A 23,343-nucleotide genomic window follows, 5' to 3' on the forward strand; every position below is an offset into this window, starting at 1 on the left:
GAGAAGAAGAGGGAAAAAAGATAGCAAGAATATCCCTGGACGAAGCTCTGGAATAGTAAGACTAGTACATTTCTTTAAGACTGATCAGCTTGAAATCCCCACAATAGTCATCTTCATTTTTTGCTTTGAATGTTAACACATGAGATTCTCAGATACAATAAACAAGTAACAAAACTGTAAAATACTAGTTTAGCAAAGTACTGACAAACCTGACCAGACTTTCAGCTTCAGTGTGAAGCTCAAGGTAAAGCGATTCTGCTACAGTGCCATGACTAACTATGAGTGAGTTCATGACACTGGAATGTTTATTCGACACAGACAATAGAGGAGAGTGAGACACTTCCCAAACAGCCCCTCAGCCCTTCCTTTAAACAATCTGCAGGACACCAGAGTAACAACTTAAGTAAGTGAATTCTTAAAAAAAAGTAGTGGACTGTTGGAGCTCAGAGGCGAAATTTCTTTACTTCCATCCATAAGAGAAAAAAATTTCCCTAAGGTCAACCCATGATAGTGTGCACAGGATAAGGCCCACGTGGCTAAAATCTTTACTACAGATATAAAGAATTCTCTGATATTGATCAAAAGCCATCTTATAAAATTAGAGTGGCTAAGCCCCACAACATGAGATAAAATCAATAGCTCAAGATAAAGCTTTGATGGCCCTGCTGCCAAGAGAAACGGGACAAAACAACTTCATGTTTACTTAAGGAAAAATTACTTCTGATTGGTATTTCCAACTGAAAAGATTTGTGATACAAGGGCAAGTCCTCAGTAATTTTTGTTCCCTACATTAGAACATTTAGGTGCCTAAATTATGGCCTTTCTGTTGACCTGTAACACCAAAGGTTGAAAGAGTTGGAGGAATGAAGCTGATAATTTTACCTTTCTAAATTGAACATACTTGCCACGTGGAGCTGATTTCCTTGTAGCTCGAAGAATGAGAATACTTTGATCTCAATCCATGCCACAAAAGATAGCTTAAAAAATGACACAGCAAGAAGACTTCAGAGTGTTTAGGAAACAGTAACAGTTTGTAACAGTCATTACCTTCAGAAATTCTTAGGACCAGCCAGACTACAGCTGGCTCTGCAAGCTGCACAAGTTCCAATTTTGAATAATCAAACAATGAAGCAGTAAGGAGAAAAAAAACTGAAATTTCACCATCACAAATAAATAGTCTTCTCCTTGCTAAGTGCCTGAACATATGCTAATAATCATAATTTCAGTCTTCTACCTCTGTACTATACAAATGAAGAATGCCTGAGGATGCAGAGCTACTGGGAGCTTCATGTTACTCAATATTCCTAATGCCCTGGAATTTTGGTAGGGAAATTAACCACCAGAGACTCCTGGGATCAAGGCTTTGATAGAGTCAGTTCTCATCTCCATGATGAACACTGCAGATTTCTTCAGATGTGAAAATGCTCTCATGTCAATCAAGGTATGCACAGCCATGGGTCACGTACACAAAATACCAGTTTGAGTAAGACAGAACTTCCTTAGGTTTGAGGGATAAAGCAAAAAAAGGCTTGGAGACTCTGTTCACAAAAACTGGTAACTTAGCACTATATTGCAAACAGATTAGACTCAGCATGGCCACCTCCCAACCAGAAGATACAAAAGACACATAGAAGAATCACTGTTGGCAATTTTGGTAGTGTCTGAAGCACCCAAGTAGTGTTACTTCTTCTAAGTGGGCCTGGAGAGAAGAGCTTCCAATATAATAGTACCTACCAGTTAAAGCTGGAAAAAAAAGAGGTCTGAAACTACAAAAAGGCTTCAATATAGCAAACCACTGACTCCAGCTGCTGAAACAATTCAAAAAGCCAACATACTGAGGTTCAAAACATTAGAAGCAAAAACCTGGAGACTGATACCTGAATGATATGTCTAGGCCTAGCCCTGATGATGAACGTGCCCCACAAACAAATTAGGAAGCCAGATAGCTTAGAATAGGAAAGATCTCCAGTTCAGACAAGGCCAGGCTGCAGAATCTGAGTACCTTCTGAAAATGTATACACCTATTGCAGAGTAGGGTAATTTGTGGACTATTTCTAGGTAGAAGGTGCATCAAAGTGATAAGGTAACCACCCTATAACCTAACTCCTATGCTGTTTTTGAAGGAACTTTTGATACCCTGGCAAACTTGTAGGGTTTATGTTAAAGACCTGTAAATTTAGAACAGAGTGGTATTCAGATAAAAATAATAGAAAATCTACTATTTATCTTAAATAAAGTAGTTGAGCTCTTATATCACAATGTGCCTAAATGCATCAGGGAGAGCTACATGAGAAATGCACAATTTGTAAAAGACATATGCACCACTATGAATACACTGATTCCAGTTGCTCTATTTTAACTGCATTACAAAATCTCGACTCATGCATACCCACAGATATGCATGCATGCAAGCAAACAAATATGCACTACTATACTTGTCGTATGTTCTGCTTGCATCTGCGTGTATAAAAATATACCAACGTAGACAGAGACACATGCACAAAAAGAGCTGTGTGGTGTTATCCTCGTGTAGCCCCACTTTTGAAGGCATGTAGGTGCCCACAGGTGTTCACCCTCGCACGCAGCCGCACACGCTGGTGGGCTGCCAGTCCCTGCAGCGCTGTCAAGGGATTTTCCCACCAGGAAGCTCAGGCAGCTCTGACAGAACCAACACTAGTGCTGCCAACTTCCACAGCCCCTCGTGCTTTTTCCCCGAGGCACTGACTTGTAGGAAGTGATTAAAAAAAAAGCGGTGTTCAGATATCTGAGGGGGTTTCGTTACAATGAAAAAATTAAAAAAAAAAAAAAAAAAAAAAAAAAAAAAAAAAAAAAAAAAGAAACTGATTGCCGGTGCTTTGGCACGCTGCTGGGGAAGTTTGTCTGGCGAGCAGACTTGTGGCTATCTCCCAGTGCAGCGGGCGGGGGACTCTCAGAGCAGCCCGTGGCCGCGGCGTGAGGAGGGAGCCGAGCAGGGGCGGGCAGGGCACCGTGGCGCTGCCCGGCGGGCCGGGAAGCGCAGCCAGGGAGCGGCGGGGCGGCGGCGCGGAGAGCCCGCGGCGCTGCTGAAGGAACAGAGCGAAGGAGATGGGGTGCGGCCGAGAAAGGGAGCTGAGGCAGGGGCAGAGGGAACGGCGAGCGGCTCCCGGAGCGGGCGGCGACGTGGGAATCAGCGGCGGCGGCGCAGCCCTACCCTTGGCGGTGCAGGTCGTGCTGCGGCGGCTTGGCCTCCTTCGCGCCTCGCAGCCGCCGCAGGGAGCTCAGGACGCGCCGCAGCTCGGCCTCGAAGCTGTCCACCACCGGGTTGCCCCGCGCCACGGGCCCGAAGAAAGCGGCGTGCGGGCCCGGCGGCCCGGCGGGGTACGGCGGCCCGGCGGGCTCCGCCATGCTCGGCCTGGCCCGGGAGCGGACGCGTCGCTGTCTCCGGGCAACGGCCGCGGGCAGCGGCCTTCAGGGCCGCCCTGGACAAGCCGGGAGGTACCGCCTGGGGCGGCTTTTCCACAGCCTGGCTCACCGGGGATGGCGCTTTGCGCTTACTGATTGTGTCGCTGTGCCTGCTGCACGGCTACGCATAAAAGAAGAAAGTGTGCTTATCCTCTAAATGGTTATGTTTGTCTGTTAAAAGAAAAAACAACAACAACAACAAAAAGTGGCAAACTAGGAAACTACCAGCCGTATTTATGTTATAGGAGGTGCCTATAGCAACCTATGTGTTTTGAAGTTCTTTACAGACACTGTGGTAAAGAGGTTTGGGAGGGATGTGAAGGAAACTGACTTTCTTGCCATGTTCATCATCACGATGAGCATAAGGGACAGCTGAACGGAAAACAGGAAAATGAAAGAAATATGGTAAGTGAGCAGTATCCTGGCAACCAGGGCCTTTGGAGGCAGTTTCTTGACAGCGAATGGAAAAGGATCGATACAGATGGGTAAAGCAAAGAAACACTTGAAAAGTGCATCCAAGTAATTCATAAATGACAACAAAATAACTATCCTTCCATCAGCCGGAGACACACAGCATCACCATCAGCTGAATTACTGGAATTAGAAAATACTACATTAGCAAGGTCAAAGAAGTGACATGGGAATAATCTAGATACTATTCATCCTTGGAAAATTAGGAAGATGAAAAAGTATGATTAATTTATGACTAACGTGTCTGACTAATTTTACACATTGATTTTGTATTGTTACCTGCTGGCAGTTGTGTGGATCTATTGTCCAACAGGTATTGTGAGACTATGGGAAGATTCAGTGACAATGGCTATGTATTTAGGTGGGAGCAAATTTAGAAAAAGCACAAGAGGGAGTGGGTTCCTCATATACCTGTGGAGGATGTAGAAAATGAAGTCTGCAATGAAAAGACAAGGCAAAAAAATTTTGATGCAGGGATTTAGAAATCACTGTTCAGAGACAAATTTTACAGAACAAATGAAATACGAGCACTTGGCTTGGAGAGCAGCTACTGCAACATTTAAAGATTTGGCCATGCTAACCAAAGAACTCCCTGTGATGGATACCAGATGACTAACAAAACACTGGCCTCTTGGGAAAAGTGGCCTGTGCCACTGTAAGTATACTGGTGGCATCCGTTTCGAGTCCATAGGAAGTTCTGAGCTAGTTTGCTTCACTAGATGGTGCTGCATCCCAAAGGGCTGATACTCACATTCATGGAATGCACAGAGTGCTGTTCTCAAACCAGCAGTGCCAAGAAGATTCAAGGGGAACTTGAGAGACTGGCAATGAGACTGCTGAGTAAAACTTTACATATCTCTAATATTTGGGTAGCAGATGGTGGATTGAATATAATATTTGCAATCTGGATTAGCTTTTCAGCCATAGAAACAAAGTCAAGGAAAACAATAAGGGAAAGGGAGGGTAGCCAATCCCCAGAGGGCAAGATTGCAGAACTATGTAAAGATAAAGCTTTAACCACTGAGAGGTTAACCAGGGTGTAGTTGGTCAGCCAGCTCATGAAGACTGCTTAGTCTAAAATTCCTGGGTCAGAGTTCAACAGGGTCAAAGTAGGCATTCCCTGCTAGGTGGAAATTTAATGTATGGAGGGCAGTTCTGATCCTCTCAGCACCCAGGGTGGACCATAGCAAGAAACTACACCACCACAAACACTATGGTGTGTATGCTATTTCAATTTTGGATGCTTATAATATTGATTTCTATTATACTGTTCTGGGGAAGACTGGAGTTTAAACTTCAGATAGTCTCCATCTAACATTAAGTGTGTTGAACATTTAATTGGGTCCAAAAGTCAAAAAGGCTTATAGATAAATGATTAGAACTTTTTAACTTCAGAAGGAGTATAGGTCCTTCAGAAGCATTCAGCTCATATAACCTGATCTTGACAGAGAAAAACTTGGTGTGTACAAAACAGTAAGAGTGATGGCTACTGAAGTTTTAACCATGATTGGATAATTTCCTCAAAAGATAGAGCATACCTGTATGACTTGGAAAGTTTATAGTAATTTTTTGAATTACATTCCATTAGGGTCCCTACTCCCTAAAAATATGTCACCTGTTGATTGGAAGGCTAATATTTTATATATCATCGGTAGGTGAACATTTAGATAGTAATTTGAACTACAGTAACATTAGGGAGAAAGTAGGATAGATTATGGAGCATTGGCATGGACAGGATCCCAAGAAATGGAACTTAGGTCAATCCCCTGACCCAAACAGAGAGGGTATAGCAACCTGTGCTTTTATACCACCAGGTCAGTTAGAAGGAAGCTGCCTCGGAAACAGAAGCACCCTCAAAGAGTTAACTTAGTAAAAACCCATAAAGGAAGTGTCTGCTCTCATGGCTATGGGGCCAAGAGTATGCTTGAGCTGTAAAGGAGGAAAACCTTGCTGTTAACTCATCAAGCTGTCTGCTTACTTCTCATGTGTCTGTTCCCCTTGTGTGAATAGCAGTGGTTACTAAGATCAAACAAAGGGGGGAAACACTGCATGATCGCAGCAGAGTTGGGCAGGAAGAGTGTGCAGTGATATCTGAGTACAGAGGCTGAGGTAACGTCTGCTGAGCCCTATCCAGTACCTCAATCAAAGTTTGTTTCCTTTGGATAATTCTGAGATGCATGTTCAGATCCCTTTCTAGAATGCTTGTAGCAAATATACACTTGAATTATGGTGCCTACAGACTTTGCTGTTTGATATTCAGAGACGAGAGGCAGTCACAGATGCTGTATTACCAGACTTCTGCAGAGTAACTTGACAGTCCCCAGAGATTTGAAAGAGCTACTTTTATGTCATCTCTTCCTTGATGCTTTCAGGAAAAATAATCTGAGCTGAAATGATTCTGTGCCATCACTTAGTATCTCAGGCTGATGGGCTAATGAAGACACGGGAATTTAAAATAATGCTTAACTCACTTATATACTACATATTCAGAACTGGGATCTGCATTTACTCTACTTGCAGTATGCCTGCTTGGTCCAAAGAGCCAGTGGGAATCCACTTTGGGTATTCCCCTTTGAGTAGGAGTGAATTGTTGGATTCAAAAAAATAGAAGAAAATCTAGTGAAAGAAGCAATGGCAGGAGTATAGTGATTCTTATGGAGAAATTCACTTTGTGAGTTAGTCAAGCAAAACAAGCTCAAGGAAACACAACATCTTATATCACAGTACAGCATTTGCTATTCACATGCTATAGGGGAATCATATATAATACAAAGTAATGGTTCTAAATTACCTGATAAATCTCCATTAAAAGCCATCAGACAGCTGGAAGAAGTGAACTAAGCTGCTGAATGCCAGGAGCACTGGCACTTTATAAATAGGAAGAAGTTGTCCAATGGCAGGGGAAAAAATAAGAACTTGTGCTGAGCTTACAAGAGGCAAAACACATGCTGGAATTAATGTACCTTCCAAATTAATAACTCTACAGGAAGCAGAGAGGTGCAGCGGACCTGCAAGATTCTTGCTGTCACCTCCTGTGGCACTTGTCTATACCTACAGCTAATGAGGCACATATGGGAATCCTCGACCTTTATTGGCAGCTATGAGAGATTATAGTCAGCATTTCCTTCCCACCTCCTTGTTTCTGGGCTGTTTTTGGTAAAGCTGCTTGTGGCTTACTCAAAGTGTCTTTAGATTCATTAAATCTGCCTCTACATTCAATCAAAATTTGTGGATTCCTACCCTTATCTAAGAGCTACTTACTACCTTCCCACAGGAAATTTATCAGGGAGATGAGAGATACACTGTCCTGTTTTGACAGCATTTGTATTTTTTTGCCGTACCATGGAGAAACATGTCCTGAACTAGGAAGCTACATGCTTGATTGTAAAGGCAGACAAATGTGAAAAGATGGTGGGAATGGCTTACTTAGGACACCATACAGCTTTTCAAACAAAACAGCAGTTTAAGTCCTTTACTGAGAGAGTGACATATATTTGTAAAATATTTCAGTACTCTTCAGTGACCAGTATAGCAAATTTGTCAGACAATGGCATGGTCTCTGAACTCTGGGACATAGAATAACAATAGCTGAGGCATGCATGTCTTTTGACAAGCAATTGATGATCTTTTAGTATATAATGAAAGCAGATCTGGTACAGTTTTAATGCAAGTGAATGCTAAGAGGAGGAAAATGCTTAGTTTTTACTTGAAAACTGTTCTTGGCTTCCTTTCTGATCTAGTTCGTCAGGGCTGTAAGCGTGTTGGGGGTTAGGTTTGGTTTTGTGGGTTTTTTCCCCTATAGAATTTTTCCCCCATAAGTTGCTTAGAGACTAAATACTGATGCCTACAGGGTGATTGACCCACACAAAAAAAGTGGCTGAGGGAGGAGGAAGATCACACGAAGTTTGGAGGAGGGAAAAGGGAAGCGCGGGGTGGGGGGGAGCTGAGCACTCTTTTCCTGCCCTCGGCATCAGAGAGGACAGTCAGGCTGCTGCCTGCTGCAGGAGGAGTCCACTGTTAACGGAGGGTCCGGTCCTGGGAATTCTACCACCATCCATCATCTGCTGGAGTGCCCAGGAATTCGGAGCCCCTTCGCCTGCCCTGCTGGAGCTGGGCCAGCCCTGTCCAGCCATCGTGGCTTCTTCAGCACTGCTCACTTTGCCTGCCGGGACACCCCCCTGCCTGCTGGGGACCCTCACCATTCCATCCACCAGCCCGGGAGTTTCCACCATTCCAGCTTGGTGTTCTCGGGGTCCCAAGGGATCAGACTGCCCTGGGATTTGTGAAACAAAGCCCCTCGAGGTTCCTGGTTCTGTTTATTATTAATGCTGTAATTGCTGTTGTTTGTTTGCCTTGTTATACTTACTAGTAAAGAACTGTTATTCTTTTCCCCATAGCTCTGCCTGAAAAGCCTCTTTAATCTTCTAAATTATAATAACTTGGAAGGAGGGATTGGAATTCCCCACTCCTTGAGAGGCCCCGCCCCTCCCTAGCAGATACCTGTCCTTCAAACCAAGACAAAGAGGAAGGGAAAGGAGTGATAACACAAGAAAGAACTGCAGTGACTGAGAACTATGCCAGTGCCAGGTTCATACTGAGCTGTGTTCAAGCTTGGAGGAGACAGTTGTCTCTGTGTTTTCATTGTATTGTATGAAAGGCTACAGTGCCAAGCTCTAAAGATGACATGAGAGCTTTCAAGGTTATAGTATATGAAAGTGTATTTATTTTCTTTTAAAATCTGAGTGTGAATTCTCACAAAAAAAGTTTTCTGTTTCCTTTCATCATTAGGAAAATTTTCTTAGGTATATAAATTAATCTCAGTTGACTTGCAGAAAATGGGAGAAATCTGGGAGAAGTGATCTTTTTCAGTTGGTTTTTCCCCCCACTGCAAAGGAAGTGTAGGATTGTGTAATATTTGAGTGAACAATGTGTGAGATTTGACTCACCCACCCAAGTTGTATCGTTATGCACTGAGTGGGTTAAGCAATCTTTGGGGAGGGAGATACAGTAGGGGTTTTATATAGCTGTTTGAGTTTGTAAGAGGTTTAAATTGAAATATGACAGACTGTGAGATCTTCATTGTGGACTTAAGTGCCAAAGGTAGCAGTTGGAAATATAAAAGTCCATGCGTGACTTTCCAAAAATGGAAATACTGCTTCAAGGAGAGAGTTTGCCTACAGTTCATGTTACTCTCTCAGTTTTTTTAAGATGTACTTCTTTCCAGCTTACAAGTAAATTCTACTCAAGTAGATATCAACTGATGAATATTTTGCAAAGGCTTCTACGAACCTGCAAATATTTCATCTGAGAATGTACTATTTTCAATTCACTAGACAGACTATGGAGGAAAGTTTGTGTCTCACCTAAAGATCTTGTCTCAAATCTCAGGAAGCCATAGGGGGGTCTTCTGATGAAGAAGCTACACCTAAGGCTAATTTAGAGCAACAGTAAAGATGTCTTGCAAAAAAACCCTGTAAATCCCTTCCAGTCAGAAAAAGTGAAGATCTTCAGTGACCTACATCTCTAGAAATATTCTAAAAATGCAGAACACTTAGATGTATGTGTGAAAAAGCTAGAGAGTCTTTAGCTAAAGACAATATTGAATTTATTTAGCAGAGATGGCCAAGGTAGTTTTTTGCCATGAAATGTGAAGTAGCAGGGATTGAGTGCAGAAATTATTTCTATATTAGCTACATTCAGCTTAAGATGACTGCTACGTAGGCATCTAGTAGTTAGATTTGATTTTAGAAAAAAAGTGGTGGCATGTTTTGTTTAAAATACATTTTCTTCATTTCATAAATATTCTCATGACAAACATTAAATAAGAGAAAGTATAGCCTATTCCAAGAAATAAATTAGTTCTGAAGATAATTCTCCTGAAGCCAAGTATGACAGTGCATTTTTATTCATATTCTCCTGACGTACATTTGCTGTTTATAATTCTGAGCTGCTGCAAATGCTATAGATAGAAATGATCCTGGGGAAATTACACTATTGTTTGTTTATATAACTCCTGAGTAGCCAAATGCATCCTTATCATGACTCTTTCTCTGTTGTGCATTTGGTCTGGGAGTGCTCACAGGATCAAAATAGACTCTTCTAGGAATTAACTACTGGCAACAAAAGGACACCTAAAATAACCTGGTGATGCCCTCCAATATTTTTATGTAAATGCATTTCTGTTCAGGCCTTTTCTTACTGCATTAGTATATGAATTTTGAAACTTTTTGTCACCATTGCTTACATTTTCCATTCTTATTAGTTTAGCACTTGCTTGCAAGAATATTTCACTCCAAGGTCAAAGTATCTGCTGATTGAGGTTTTTTCAAGCAGCTGACAGAAATTATTTTGGACAATAGCCTGACCTTGGACTAGGAGATTTAGCAGCCTGGAGGTCAGCAGTAGAAAATGACACAATCTGGAAGAGTAGTTAATTTTGTTATTAAGCATTGCTTATTCAAGGAGGTAGAAAAAATTATTTTGTTTTAACATAGTTATTTGGATTTTTTCATATTTTTCAATATTTTAAAAAATATTCTATGTAATTATACTTTCTACTTAATTTTATAATAAAAACCATTCTCATATTTTTATATTAATTATTTCTAATAATGATACATGTAATTATGTAGTTGTGAACTTTTATCTTAATACTTTAGAATTTTAGAAAATTAATGTTTAAGAGCAAGTAATTGTTTTGCATATTACATATATGTGAAAATAAAAATAAAATTGCAATCTTTACCCTTTTCTCCCTCAGAATTTCAAATTAACAAAAATGAATAATTGTCTTTTCTCTACATGATGACACCTTAGGAAAAACAGAAATTGCTATTAGCACTTTACCGTGTTTAATTGATGCAATGCAAAAAGTAGTTAGATCTTGGCCTCACAAATGCAGATGAAACCTTGGTAGCAAGTTTTGAAAATTTTACTAAAATGCTTTCAGGTGGATATATGGTTTTTCATCTGTTAGATATGGATACATTAAAATAGCCATTTTTTAACTAATTCTTTTGCTTTTTTACTAATTTCATATACTCTGGCATTTTTATTACATTTTGAGACAAAACCAAGGTATTTACCTTTGTAGAATCAAAGTAAATAGGTAGATTGTATTCCTCCTTCTGTATTGTTAGCAATAGACTTGCTTCATAAATTATCCTGAAAGAAGAAATTTTTTGTTGTTGTTGTACCTGTATACTTCCATTATAAGGCTGACCATTTGTTCCTTAAAGAAGACAGACGGAACTTCTCTGAAGTAAAGCATTATACATCCATCTGGGTTAGCACAAAAAAATAACTTAGATATGATTTTTTCATCAGAAATATAATCATTAGGTTTAAAGCATGAATTTAAAAATCCATGATAATTTGGAAGTGCTTCTACATTAGCAATTTGATTGTGATCAAGAGCACACTTTTGCAGTATCCCCAGTTCTGCACTTCTTGTATGTTACAGAATGATCTTGAGTGCATGGGCTGGACTCCCTCTGAATGAACCTAAACTGAAGGGAGCACTCCACAAGCACATCTGACATCCTCCATCTGATACCAGGTATTCAGTCTCCAGGAACAGACTAGGTGAAATCCCTAAAATGTGCATTATGTGAATATTTGGTCCCCGTGACTAGTTATTTCACAGTACATATCTGCTTTGATTACACTGTTTTCCTTGTTAATATAGCCATAGACTACTTTGATAATTGGGAAAAAAATTCTTTTGAAGCAGGATGAAAACCAATTATGCCATTTCTGGAGAGCTTTTTTAAAAATATCTATACTTGAAGACACGGCCTAAGACACCACTGCCATCTGCACTTCTCTTTGCAGACAGAGGAGAGGGACATGCCTACAAACTTTAAGCCACAAGTTAAACATTTTTAACTTGTTGCAGAACTACATCTTCTGTTTGTCTTCAAGAGGTGAAGATTTTTAGTGCCTCCTCAGTACCACTAACATAGAAGACAAAACTGCAGTGATTACAGATACCTAACAAAACATGCCAGTGCACTGTCTATGGTATCATATCAGTTTCCAGGTTAAGGCTTACAAATAGGGCCTATGACCCTGGTTTGTAGTTTGTCTCATGATTTAGTTAAAAAAAATGACCACTTCATTAAGCTCCGTTATAAAAAGTGTTCTCCAGCTCTGGAATAACATCCTTTTCTTTTTGTCTTTGGTTTATTTCCTCAAAATAATAAACCGAATGGATCATGTACTTTCCCAGGAGCCTCCATGTTTTCTAGGCTACCCTCCGTAGGCCATCTACCTGTAAAGGTTGTCCCTCAGCCAGAGACCGTGGTGTCTGTGCAGCTCGGCTGGCAGGCAGCAGATCCGTCACTGACTGCAGGACTCAGAGTGATGGCTCTGTTCATACTGCTTCATTACAACGTTTTCGAGGGCTGAGAGAACAGAGAGCCTGCCCTTATCATGCAGCAGATATGCATGGTCCCTCCAGATTATTTCCTTAATAATTTCCATAATAATTTCTTTAAAACACATACTAAGATGCATGTTTGAGAGTAATGGTTAATCTACTGTAATAGTGCTCCTTCTGCCTCCAGTTTGTTCAGCTTTCCCAGCAATACCCACCTAGCCCTTTTCAGCATTTATATGATCTATAGTTTGTAGGAGCCTGATCATTCAGAGACAGTGAAAATTGATGTGTTTTCAGGAAAGCATGAGAAGAAAAGGAAATGAGTTGATGAGTGCCATAATGCCAAATTCCCATTTCAGTGAGAGGTCAGATGACTCTGTTGCCAGTTCTGATCTGACACCAGATGTAGCATCTGAGGCAGCTCTAATCAGGCTTAGGCACTTGGCATAGCACCGATCAGTATGGAAATACCAAAACAATGTAATTACAGCAGAAGGATGTACCAGAACAGTCTGTCTCCAGACTCAGTGTATCTGGGATCACGCTGTGTATTTCTGATTGGGTACTACTATGTGTGGTGTGAGTGCACATTTAATGGCCAATATTCACAGTACCACTGGTGCACAGAGTGAAGGATCTGGGAATGTACAGGCATGGAGATGACAAGAGGGGAGTGACTATTGTTAATGGGACGCAGAAACTGTGATTTGCCTTGCAAAGTTTGGGCTGTGAGATATCGCATTTGGCGTACTGGGAGAAGGAAGTATAGTAGATGACAGCACAACTTCTGTTGTAGTTGTACAGGATGGAAAAGAGCATGTGACTGGTATTCTCTTCTCAGGGAAGAAGAGGAGGGAGCCCAGACAGAATACAGATATTCACAGAAAGCACTGGACAAGAAGGCAAAGACAGAACAAAGGAGTGAAGGGACATGAGAGGAAAGAAAAAATGGCCTGCATCATCCTAAGTGCCTCTGATGTTTAGGAGTAGAGTCCTCAGGAGGAGAGTCTTCTTTAAAATAAAAAAAAAAAATCATGCCTTTAACACTGATGGAAATAGGTCTCTCAAGTATATATCCAGAGGTTGTTCAGGATAGTGAGAGACAGTCCTGACAAGATAAAAATACATGAAAAATTAAAAATAATACCTTCTTCAGAATCCTTCCAAAAAGAGATACTTTTACTTTCATATATGTTTGTTGTGGTCAGGCATTTTGGGCAAAGAAAAGGCTAAAGTTAGCTGTGGCAACTTTAGTCCCTAGCCTCCATTTCTCAGATAAAATGTTGAAAAAACTTACCTTTGATAACAGCAACACTGACTAGTATCTAGCTCCAGCTCCATGCCTGACAGTGACACTGCTGTCTTCAGACATTAAAAGGGGAGTTCCAGGCTCATTTTCCAAGAAAAAGAGCCTTAATTCTCAAGGGGTTTTTTGGTGTTTCGTGGGAGAAGGGGGAGCTGGGAGGGGTCTGGTTGGTTGGGTTTGGATTTTTTGGTTGGTTCTTTTTTCCCCCCTTTTCTTTGGAAAATCTTCTGCACTGCTTAAAAAACAAAAATTAAGACTTCTAGCAGAGGCAAGTGTGGTGGCTATAACCTTACTGCTCCTACAGTTTCCATTATCTGAGCTGCTCTTTGGAGCGGTAACTGAAATAGAAGGCAGAGAGTGGGAGTGCTGAATGGGAAGGTGAGGAGCCCTGGCAGATCTCTGCAGTGCAGGTGGAGCTCCCTCAAGCCTCTTACTTATATTTTCTGAGTCAGAGAATTCAGGGTTGATGGCGGCAATTATGTGTGCTGGGTACAACAAAGATCTGAGATAAAGAGATAATGGTCCTGCTTATAATAGCAGAAAGGCAGCAGCTGAGAGCAATAGAAGAAAGCAAGAAGGAAGGAAAAACATTAAGTGGGAGTAGGTCAAGGCATATATTTTAGCAATGGTGCTGGAATTTCAGGTCTTTAAACTCATTCAACAGGTGATACTTCGTCCCTGGGATCTGTAGCTATTAAAATGTAAAGAGACAGTCTGGCGCTTAGTCCCTGAGAAGTTTGCAGACAGGGAGCTGTGGGAAACTTCCTCAAGGAAAAGTGTTCTGCCCTGAGGCTACAAGTGGTGAAACATATTTTCAGGGTCGTTCCTAAGCAAAGAGACCTGGGGAGGTTCAGACCAAAATGATCTTCTCTCCATAAGTGAGCTGTAAGAGGTCCCAGTGTGTTTCGGAGGGCTTGAAGATGATGCTGTTTTTAAGTGACATGGGATGGCTTTTCAGGTTCACCCTGTTGGAGCCTGAATGATTTGATAACGCCTACACTACACTTCTCTTCCAGCCTAGGATGTCTCTATACTTAATTAACTTTCTCAGTAATACATTTGTTACCCAGCTTTGGCCTGGTGATTGCATTTTGTGTTAATTTATTTTTAAATTTTTATTTAATTTCTAATTTTTTTTTCAAATTTTGCCATCTAATGTGAGGAGATTACTGCACTTTAATACCTGAAATTACTATAGCATTTTGGAAGTAAACAGTGGAGCAGCAGTTAGGCTTAATGCAATTCCCTTTAAAAGGCCAGTTATCCAATGAGAGATCACCTGTGGAGTTAAAGAATATCAACAGTAGCCTGAAGCTATTCAACACTGTAGTATTAGTGAGTAGATAAATTTGTTAGACTTCAATACTAATAGTTCCTCAGGCATCATTATTATATATAAATTTATTCCTTGTGTTTTTTTCTGTTCTATGAATTTCTGTAGCACCTCTATTATAATAATTTGGTACATCTCTATCATTTACTTTGACTGTTATTTTTAAGAGGTAATACCTCAAAACTAGACACAATTAGATTACTGAATAATGCAAACCACAAGAGACATTTATAGAGAGGAAAAAGAAAATACAAGCGAATGGCTAGCTCAAGCTTCATTAAATACAAAATATAACAATTATGGTAAGGTTTCCTTAAATGTCCTGTATCGCCTAAGGCCATTTTTCTCAACCCTAGAGCTGTTCAGCCCCTATATTTAATGTGCACAATAACTGCTCAGAGGAAAGGAGATTTTTGCATTTGCACGTGCATATGCATTAGGTAAAATAGTCCCCAGCAAGTGGTGAGTGAAATTCTTCACAGCATTTCTACCTCAGTAGGACCTGCAGGACCAAGAAATGCACTGATTTCTGAATGTCCTTGTAAAAGTTACTGTGATGTCAGAAAAAAAATTATTTTATGTCAACTCAATTTATCCTGCTCAGCACCTCAGGCATCTTCTCTTCAGCAGTTGACATCCATCATTAGTGCACACTATCAGGATGTTCTAGTGCAAAGCACTAAAAAGCGACATGGTAAATGATTGTATCACTCCAGAAGACATTATCACTATAACTTAAAAAACTATTCCCAGCCCCTGCCATATGAGTATGTATTAACAGGATAAACTGAAGCAAAACAAGTATCTTAATTTTACTTCTCTAGTTTTTGAGAAACAGGAAACACAAAAGAAAATTAGAACATCCAGCACTCTTGGTAATAATTATCATAGGCATTTGAAAAACAGTCACACAGAAAAGGATATGTGCAGTCTGAGACTGCAGTGACCTCCCACACTGCCAAGTTCTTTAGAATTACTGAAATTATAAACAAAGTAAAAGCTCTTCTTTCCCAAACAGCTGCCTCGATGTCACTTGTTTCCACATTCCGGCTTCTGTCGCTGCAGCCCACACTTTCTCTGTTGCTAAGTGCTTTAGGCTTCTGCAATATGTTCCAGCAGCTCCCTGTTTCTATTATATCTCCAAATGTGCTATCATCTGAGAGCAGAATGTCTAGGTTTATCTGACATGGCAAGAAAAAAAGATTAAACTGTACAAATTACGGATTCTTAAAGAACACTGAAATTTTCCATATGAAAAAATGTCTTTGTAATCTTGCATGTCATTTCATTGCATTTTCTTAGAACGTTTTCAATTCACAGTAGGATACGTGAGGGATGAGGGCACATTATGGCTCCTGAGAGCAGCTGTAACTAAATCTTGACTGTAAGTGACAATAGCAGCACAGAGCACTGGGTATTTGAAGACGCTTCCATTGGCGTTGCCACTGAGCTATGCAAATAAAGATGCTCATAAATAAATGGAAGTCATAGGAAAAGTGGAAAAAGATCATGCAACAGTTAAAAATGTATATAATTTTGTAATTATATTAATAAATGTAGACTGTTATATCTTTCATCATTCTGGCTTAAACACTGATTCCTTCTACCCTCATAGCAGGCACATAGTAGCTTCCATGCAGGAGAGAATGACATTGTCACTGTTATTCACCCAGCTATGTCTGCCTTTTTTGTTTTGGTGAGTAGGCATCTTACTGAGTGCAGTTTTCAGCCTATGTTCCTTTACCCACCCTGGGGTACAATTCCACAGCTCTCTCTGTATCCTTGGCTACAGTACCAGCATACCTACTATTGTGATTGCTGGCAGGTTTTGCTTTGTGTCTTTCATTCAAGTTAAGATGAGCAACATTAGCTCTTTAATAGTGATTAGAGAGCTGTCTTTAGTGAATGAAGGGCTAACATATATAATTAAATTGTGTGGGCATCCCCTTTACCAGATACCAGAAACAGTCTAGGTACATTTTTAGGTTAAATTTGGCATTTCCCAAAGCCAGCTCAAGGTACAGGAAAAAGTAAGCGGCATTTTCAGGAGAAAGTTTCAGGAGAAAATTCAGCACATAAGGACTGGATTGGTAGAATGAAATAGTTGATACTAAGGCACCTCATTTTTCCATGATATGTGTTTTGGGGCTTTATTCTAGATTATATAGCCTGGTCAATGGAGCCAAACACCTCCACTACACGTGTTTCAAAGCCTTCTCAGAAGAAGTGTTAAGTATGTGCTAGAGGACCTTGTGATGATGCAGCTCACACGTTATTTTAGAACCTCTTGTCCCCATTAGCACTAGGGTGCATGTGGAGCAGATTGGAAGCAGAGCTTCTGTTTTCATTTCCTCCTGAAGCAATTTGGTTTGTATGCACCAAAACCACTTTGAGAACTGAAACACCACATGGTAAGTGGAGACAATGACAAGATTTTCCTCCAAACCACACTGTTGCTTTGAAACTAATTGCTGATGTAGACACAGCCTTCTTTGACAGCTGATGAGGGAGCAATGTGCAGGTTCTGCTGGGGTCTAGGAGACACGATCAGGTGCTTTAGGCTGAATCTCTTCCGTCCGTACAGAACACCTTTCAATATCACTGCAGGCCTTCCAGCTCTTCTATCAGTGCTCTGTGTTATTCCTTTACCCACATCCATTCCCATGTTGGAAAAAGTCTCTGGCTGCCACATTTCCACCCATGTGGAAGATACAGGAAGTGACCTGTGGCTACAGAAATTATGCAAGCTGCAGAATGAGGACCAACAGCTGCCTGAGACATAAGCATGGAGATATCATAGCCAAAGAGAAGAAAGAAGAATGTCCTAGAGTTAGGTGAGCATACATAGTTTGGTAGAGAGACGTGTCAAAGTCCCCACGACTTTCAAAGCTCTGCCTTTTTTTTTTTTTTTTTTTTTTTTTTTTTTTTTTTTTTTTTTTTTTTTTTTTTTTTAATATAACTCAACCTCCTAAAAAAATCACTGTTAGTTCACAGTACCCTAACATTTCCCTGAAACACACAAAAAAGGACCCCTCCCAGTGTCCCTATTTCTTATTCTGAAATAGCCCAGTTGCTCCTGCTGCAAATTTAGATTAACCACACAAATACAAAATTTCTAGAACCATGTTTCAGCAAGATGCTCTCCCTCTGCCTCATTCTCCCCACGCAGAGGGTAAGAGAAATTCTTGTCAAATCTGTCTGGTTTCTCTGGGTTCCTGGGCCTCTTTTTTGCCTCCAGACATGTTCTTTTAGTAGCTGGGTGCTGAGACAAGAGGTATCTTGCCTCTGCCTTCATTCCCTCAGTTAGTCTGTGCCTGAGACCAAAGCTGATAACTACTCTTTTCCTTAATCAAAACTTGGGATGGGATGTTCTGTTGCTTAAATCTTAAAATCTTCTTGTGGGAGGCTGGGGTTAGGACATCCTCCACTCTACCCTTGTGTTAAATGGCATGGTTTATTTTGAAGCAGAGAAGAATACCAGTCAAGGCAGTCAATATGCAGCAAATAACAACTACAAAGCAGCATAAGAATCATGTTTCATCCCTTTCTACCCAGACAATTTAATGGCACAGCCCCCACCAACCATGTAAGGAGCGACACACAGCCCCTGCATCACTCTACTCCCTGCTTCTTTTCCCCTGAAGCGCTGGTTAAACTAAGTAGATTTTACAACGTAGTCATACGCTCAACTTGCTAATAATCAGCTCAGTGCAAGTATCAACACATTGCTGCAGAGAAGCTCAAATGTCATCATAACTGTTCCCTGGGATCACTTCAGCTTTGTGAGGGACAGAGAGAACAAAGGTGCCAGAGGACAAACAGGTGCCCTACAGCAAGCACGGAAGAGCAGAAAGGAGAGAGGCGACACAATGAGAGGGCTGGAGTGTGGAAACATAGTGCCCTACAGAGCAGCTACAGATCCACACAAAGTGATACCAGCAAAACAGTTTTCAAAATTTTTTGATGTAGAAAGACCTGGGATGGGAAAAAAAAAAAAATCAAACAGGGGCAGTAGTAAAAACAGATTTGAATTTAGCTGACAAGGGCCAAAAACACTAAGTGTTCACGTACTTCATCAACTAACATCCAATTAAAACAAAACCAAAAAAATAAGCTCCTAGCTGTAAGGGACAGCCATTTGACATCTTTGCTGATATACTCCTATGAAGGTCAAGGAATAAGAGGCAGAAATGACCTGTATCTCAGGCATAAGGAAATCAACCTAGGAAGAACCAAGATGTTGTATTGCAGCGCTGTGTTTGCTATAATTGCAGAAAGGAAACTCTCACCTTCCCTTATAACAACTACAACTGGCTCATTAAGGGCAGTATATACAGATGCAGAGTATTCCCTGAACTCTGTTCTTGGTATGTTACTAAGATACAACTGTTTCTATGGAGAGCTTATTGGTGGGCAAAATAAACTGCTTTAAAGAATTATAAAATGGTAAATTATTTTTTCAAAACAAAATATTGAATTAAGCTAATGAGATTGAATCACACCAATACAGAATTTCAAGTACATAGTTACCTCCTCTTTTTTATTATTATTTTTAAATTTCTAGTAGATATATATCCTAAATTCTGTATGGTCTATAAACTGACATAAATTACTATCTGTCCTGCAAAATACTTAACTAATTCTAAAGCCATGCATGTAGTGGCTACAAAAGCTCCAACTGAATTTTTGTATGTTTTTAAAAGGTAAGTAATTGTGCAGCAATTTGCTGTGGAGTATAAATATCTGCATGATCAGGAATATGCCATGTTGTGAAGTGAAGAAAAGAGCTTTGAAATGAAGAATGGTAAAGAAGGAGAGAACAAATAAGTATGTTAAATAAAGCTCACCATTTAATTTTAACATGCTTCTGTGTAACAGCTAGACTCTACAGATGACAGCTAATAGATATGTGAGGGGCTGTGGCATTCCTGCTTCTTTTTTTTTTTTGTTTATAGCTCTAATTATTTTATACTGTGCTGAAACAGAAGCTGAAAAACGCTGTGCTTGACTTAAAGTTTAGTGGATCAATCAGCTATTTGGCAAAGCAAGCAGCTACACAAAAAGAAATTGATGAGGAATTCCACACTTAATTCAATTGGAATTTATGTGTGACCTTTTTTTTTATCTTTACATCTGTAGAAATTGTTAATCTCATTTGAAGATGCACTTTGGTATCTTCCGTGTCAGAAAAATTCTGTAAGTTACATATCAGTTTAATCGTCTTACTCAACCTTAAATGCACATGTAGCTATGTAAAATGTCTCACTGGTACCTAAGAGGAAGCATTTCTTTCAGTGAGCAGATAGGAGTTGTCATCTATATTCTTCTGGTTTTATGCCACCCTTTTTTCTCTCTCACTTGGATGGAGTCTTCCAAATCTAGCACCAACATATAAATATACACATGGCTGCCTAAAGCAGGATTCATAGGACAGCAAAAATTAGTTAAGAAAAGCCTGACTTATCTAGCTGTGCCAATGAAAAAAATTATTACAGACCTCAGCACTTTGTCCCTCCCATGTGCCAGAGGGTACCCTCCCTAGGAGGTGTGTCAAAAGAAACTACAGGCATCTGACTCACCTGCCTCTACGTCCTCCCTGGTGGTTAAAGCGAATTGCCACACTACACAAGGAAATAGGTATGGGTTCCGTCTTCTCTCCCCCAGGGTGTAACAACTTTCTGCAGAAGGGTAGGGCAACTAGCTGGGGCAGTTAAAAAGTAACATCTTAATTCTACCTATCTCCCCTGCATAGTCAATGTTGTTAAGATTACAAAAGGGTAGAAGCCTTTGGCCTAGACTGATAGGTAAAGCCCTACATCTACTTACTTCCTAATTTCCTGCATTCATTTTCCATATCTTCTCTCTTGCATTCGCTTTCATCCATCCCAGCTCTCCTCCTGTCCCCCATCTCTATCTGTAGTGCTTGTTTTGCAAAGGCTACCTCCTACTGACATCTCAAAAGCTGCCATTATAAATTTCAAAGCAGTCAGCCAACCAGCTGCCAGTGCCAAAAAACTCCAAAATGTAGTTGATCTGAGCATGCACAGGGATCTCTAGAATATATAAGAAAGTCTCTGCACATGAACAATATATCAAATACCCTTGACCTGTGGTATACAGAAAACAATGTGTGCTCAGTTCTCACTGAGGTAGCCTATGTTTCCCTCAGCTCATTTCATTCTATCTCCAGGTTTCCTGTATCCCATTTTATTTCCAGCATTCACTATGCACACTGGTTCCATTTTCATGTGCCTTTTCTCATACTCATCATATTCTCTACATCAGATTTTAGTTCTGCTCCCACTTCTTTTATTCCCATGTCTCTCTACACCCTCCTATCCAGCATTAAAAAGAGAAATTTGAGAATGATCTGGTTTTATCTTCACTGGAACAGATAATACCATCTTTGCTAGAAGAAACTTAAGTTTTATGTAACAGGATTACAGGAAAGTAACCAGCTGTCATGACTGAAAGCTATTTCATTTAAGTCCTGAAATATTCTGGACAGAGCAACAATTACAATAAGGAAAAACCAAGATGTTTGACATCTATAGTCTTGTAACTGCAGGAGTGTCTGTGTATTTTGTGCTTTAATTTCAAATCCACTAAGTAGTATGAATTGGTAATGATATAAATGTTCTGAGACTCACTGATGGCATTTCTAATCAATTCAGTGAATAATGACTGCAAATTTCTATGAAGCAATTTACTTGCCATGAAGAAGAGAAAAAGATGCTTGCTATTCTGTCTAAGACACGGAACCTCCATGAAAGAAACAGAGAAGAACAGGACTCTCTTCCCCTGCCATTTCAGATTTCTGTTTCATAAAGGGAGAAGTGTATCCCTGAATGGTACCTGAAAGGGACAAGCAGCAGAGGTGTGCTTATACAAGCAGCCAATTTTCATTACCAGATCTTCATTGTTTTGCTCAAAATCTTTTCACCATCTTTAGTCTCCATCAAAATGTAAACAAATATATATATATATATATATATATATATATATATATATATATATATTTCTTTTCTTTCACTAGGCTAGAGTTTTATAGTGATGTATCATCCAAGGCACAAACCTCATTTTTAGACGATCTACAGAAAATACCTCACCCTTTTCTATCTGAGTATGGTAATTGAAGTAGGCTTAATATCTTTTGTTTTGAAAAGCAGGATGTCCTGTCTTTCAGAGCAGTAGTAGAGAAATAAAGGAGTGTCTAATGTTTGTTTGCAAACCCAGGCAGAACTGTACAAAAAGAGTCTGTCCCCATGCTATTAACTTCCTTCTACAAGGACTAAGTTGACACTTGCTGAAGTCAATGGAAAGACTTCATTTACATTAGCTGGAGGAATCTCCATCTGGAAGAAAAAAACAGTCAAGAAGAAACAAGCAATGAAACTAGATTTTCCACTAAAACAGTGCTCCAGATCCAGAAAATATACACAACTGCTAGATACCTTGCACGTACAAACACCACAAATGCCAGATATAAATAAAAGCATCAATTCTGACATTGTAAAGATACTGAAATTATAATCTACATGACTGATACATATTCTTCAAAATTTAGAGATGTAAGGTGTGAGTAAATGAGAAACAGTATTTAAGTAGGATTGTGACAGGATATTGTAACATTACTTATAGGAATTAAAAGGTTTAGCAATATAAAGGAAGAATACAGTGACGATATGTGATACATACATGTAATTTCACATATTACAAACACTAATATGTTATAAAATGGTAATATTGAGATAGGAACTAAGCACGGGTAATGTGCTTAGTCTTCTAGTAATTTCTGCAGCAGTTCATCAGTCTCCAAACACCTGTATAGCTACACAAATGAAAATCTCAAGTGTAGATAATAAACACCCCAGTGTTTTCACTCTGAGAACTCGTCTGCTTGCCAAAAGCAAGGTTTACAAAAACAAATAGCAACTTTCCACTAAAGCGCCTAAGTGAAATATATACAGCTAAAGCAAAGTGCAACTAAATCAATGACCATTTACAGAGATCATGGCAGAAACAGCTACAGCTCTTCTTAGCAGAAGAATACCACTTTTTGTTTCTTTCAAGGGGTACCTCCTTCATGTTACTACTTCCTGCTCCCATTCATCAGAAAGGAAGGGGTTTGGTCATCCAGTGAGGTAATAGAATTGTACTGTATTTCGCCTAGAGGCCTTGTACTAAATCCAGGTAACCTGGAAAACGCTTCATGTGAATATCAGCTTGGTGTAAGAAAGCAAAAAACTGTCTTAATTTGATTATTTTAAATGGATTGGAGTTTTGTGTAGGTGGAAGACAATCATTACAGAAAGGAGTCTTACACAGACTAATATATAAATAGCTCATGCTGTGAGGAGAACAATAGCCCTGTTTCTTTTCTCAGAGCACAGATACAATTAGTTAGAGGAT

At 40.0% G+C, this 23,343-nt stretch overlaps 1 protein-coding gene across 1 annotated transcript in view; it reads right to left on the reverse strand.

The window, feature by feature from the left end:
- CFAP54 (cilia and flagella associated protein 54) overlaps positions 1 to 20,839 on the reverse strand; it is a 129,960-nt gene extending 109,121 nt beyond the window's left edge. The window contains 5 exon segments of the mRNA XM_040062749.1: positions 3,191 to 3,408; positions 3,411 to 3,457; positions 3,460 to 3,562; positions 3,773 to 3,813; positions 20,758 to 20,839. Of these exon segments, the coding sequence (XP_039918683.1) occupies positions 3,191 to 3,408; positions 3,411 to 3,457; positions 3,460 to 3,562; positions 3,773 to 3,813; positions 20,758 to 20,839 (491 nt within the window).
- Positions 20,840 to 23,343: the final 2,504 nt, after the last annotated feature.

Source organism: Hirundo rustica, chromosome 4 (genome assembly GCF_015227805.2).
Source record: "Hirundo rustica isolate bHirRus1 chromosome 4, bHirRus1.pri.v3, whole genome shotgun sequence".
In the NCBI taxonomy this organism is placed as follows: domain Eukaryota; kingdom Metazoa; phylum Chordata; class Aves; order Passeriformes; family Hirundinidae; genus Hirundo; species Hirundo rustica.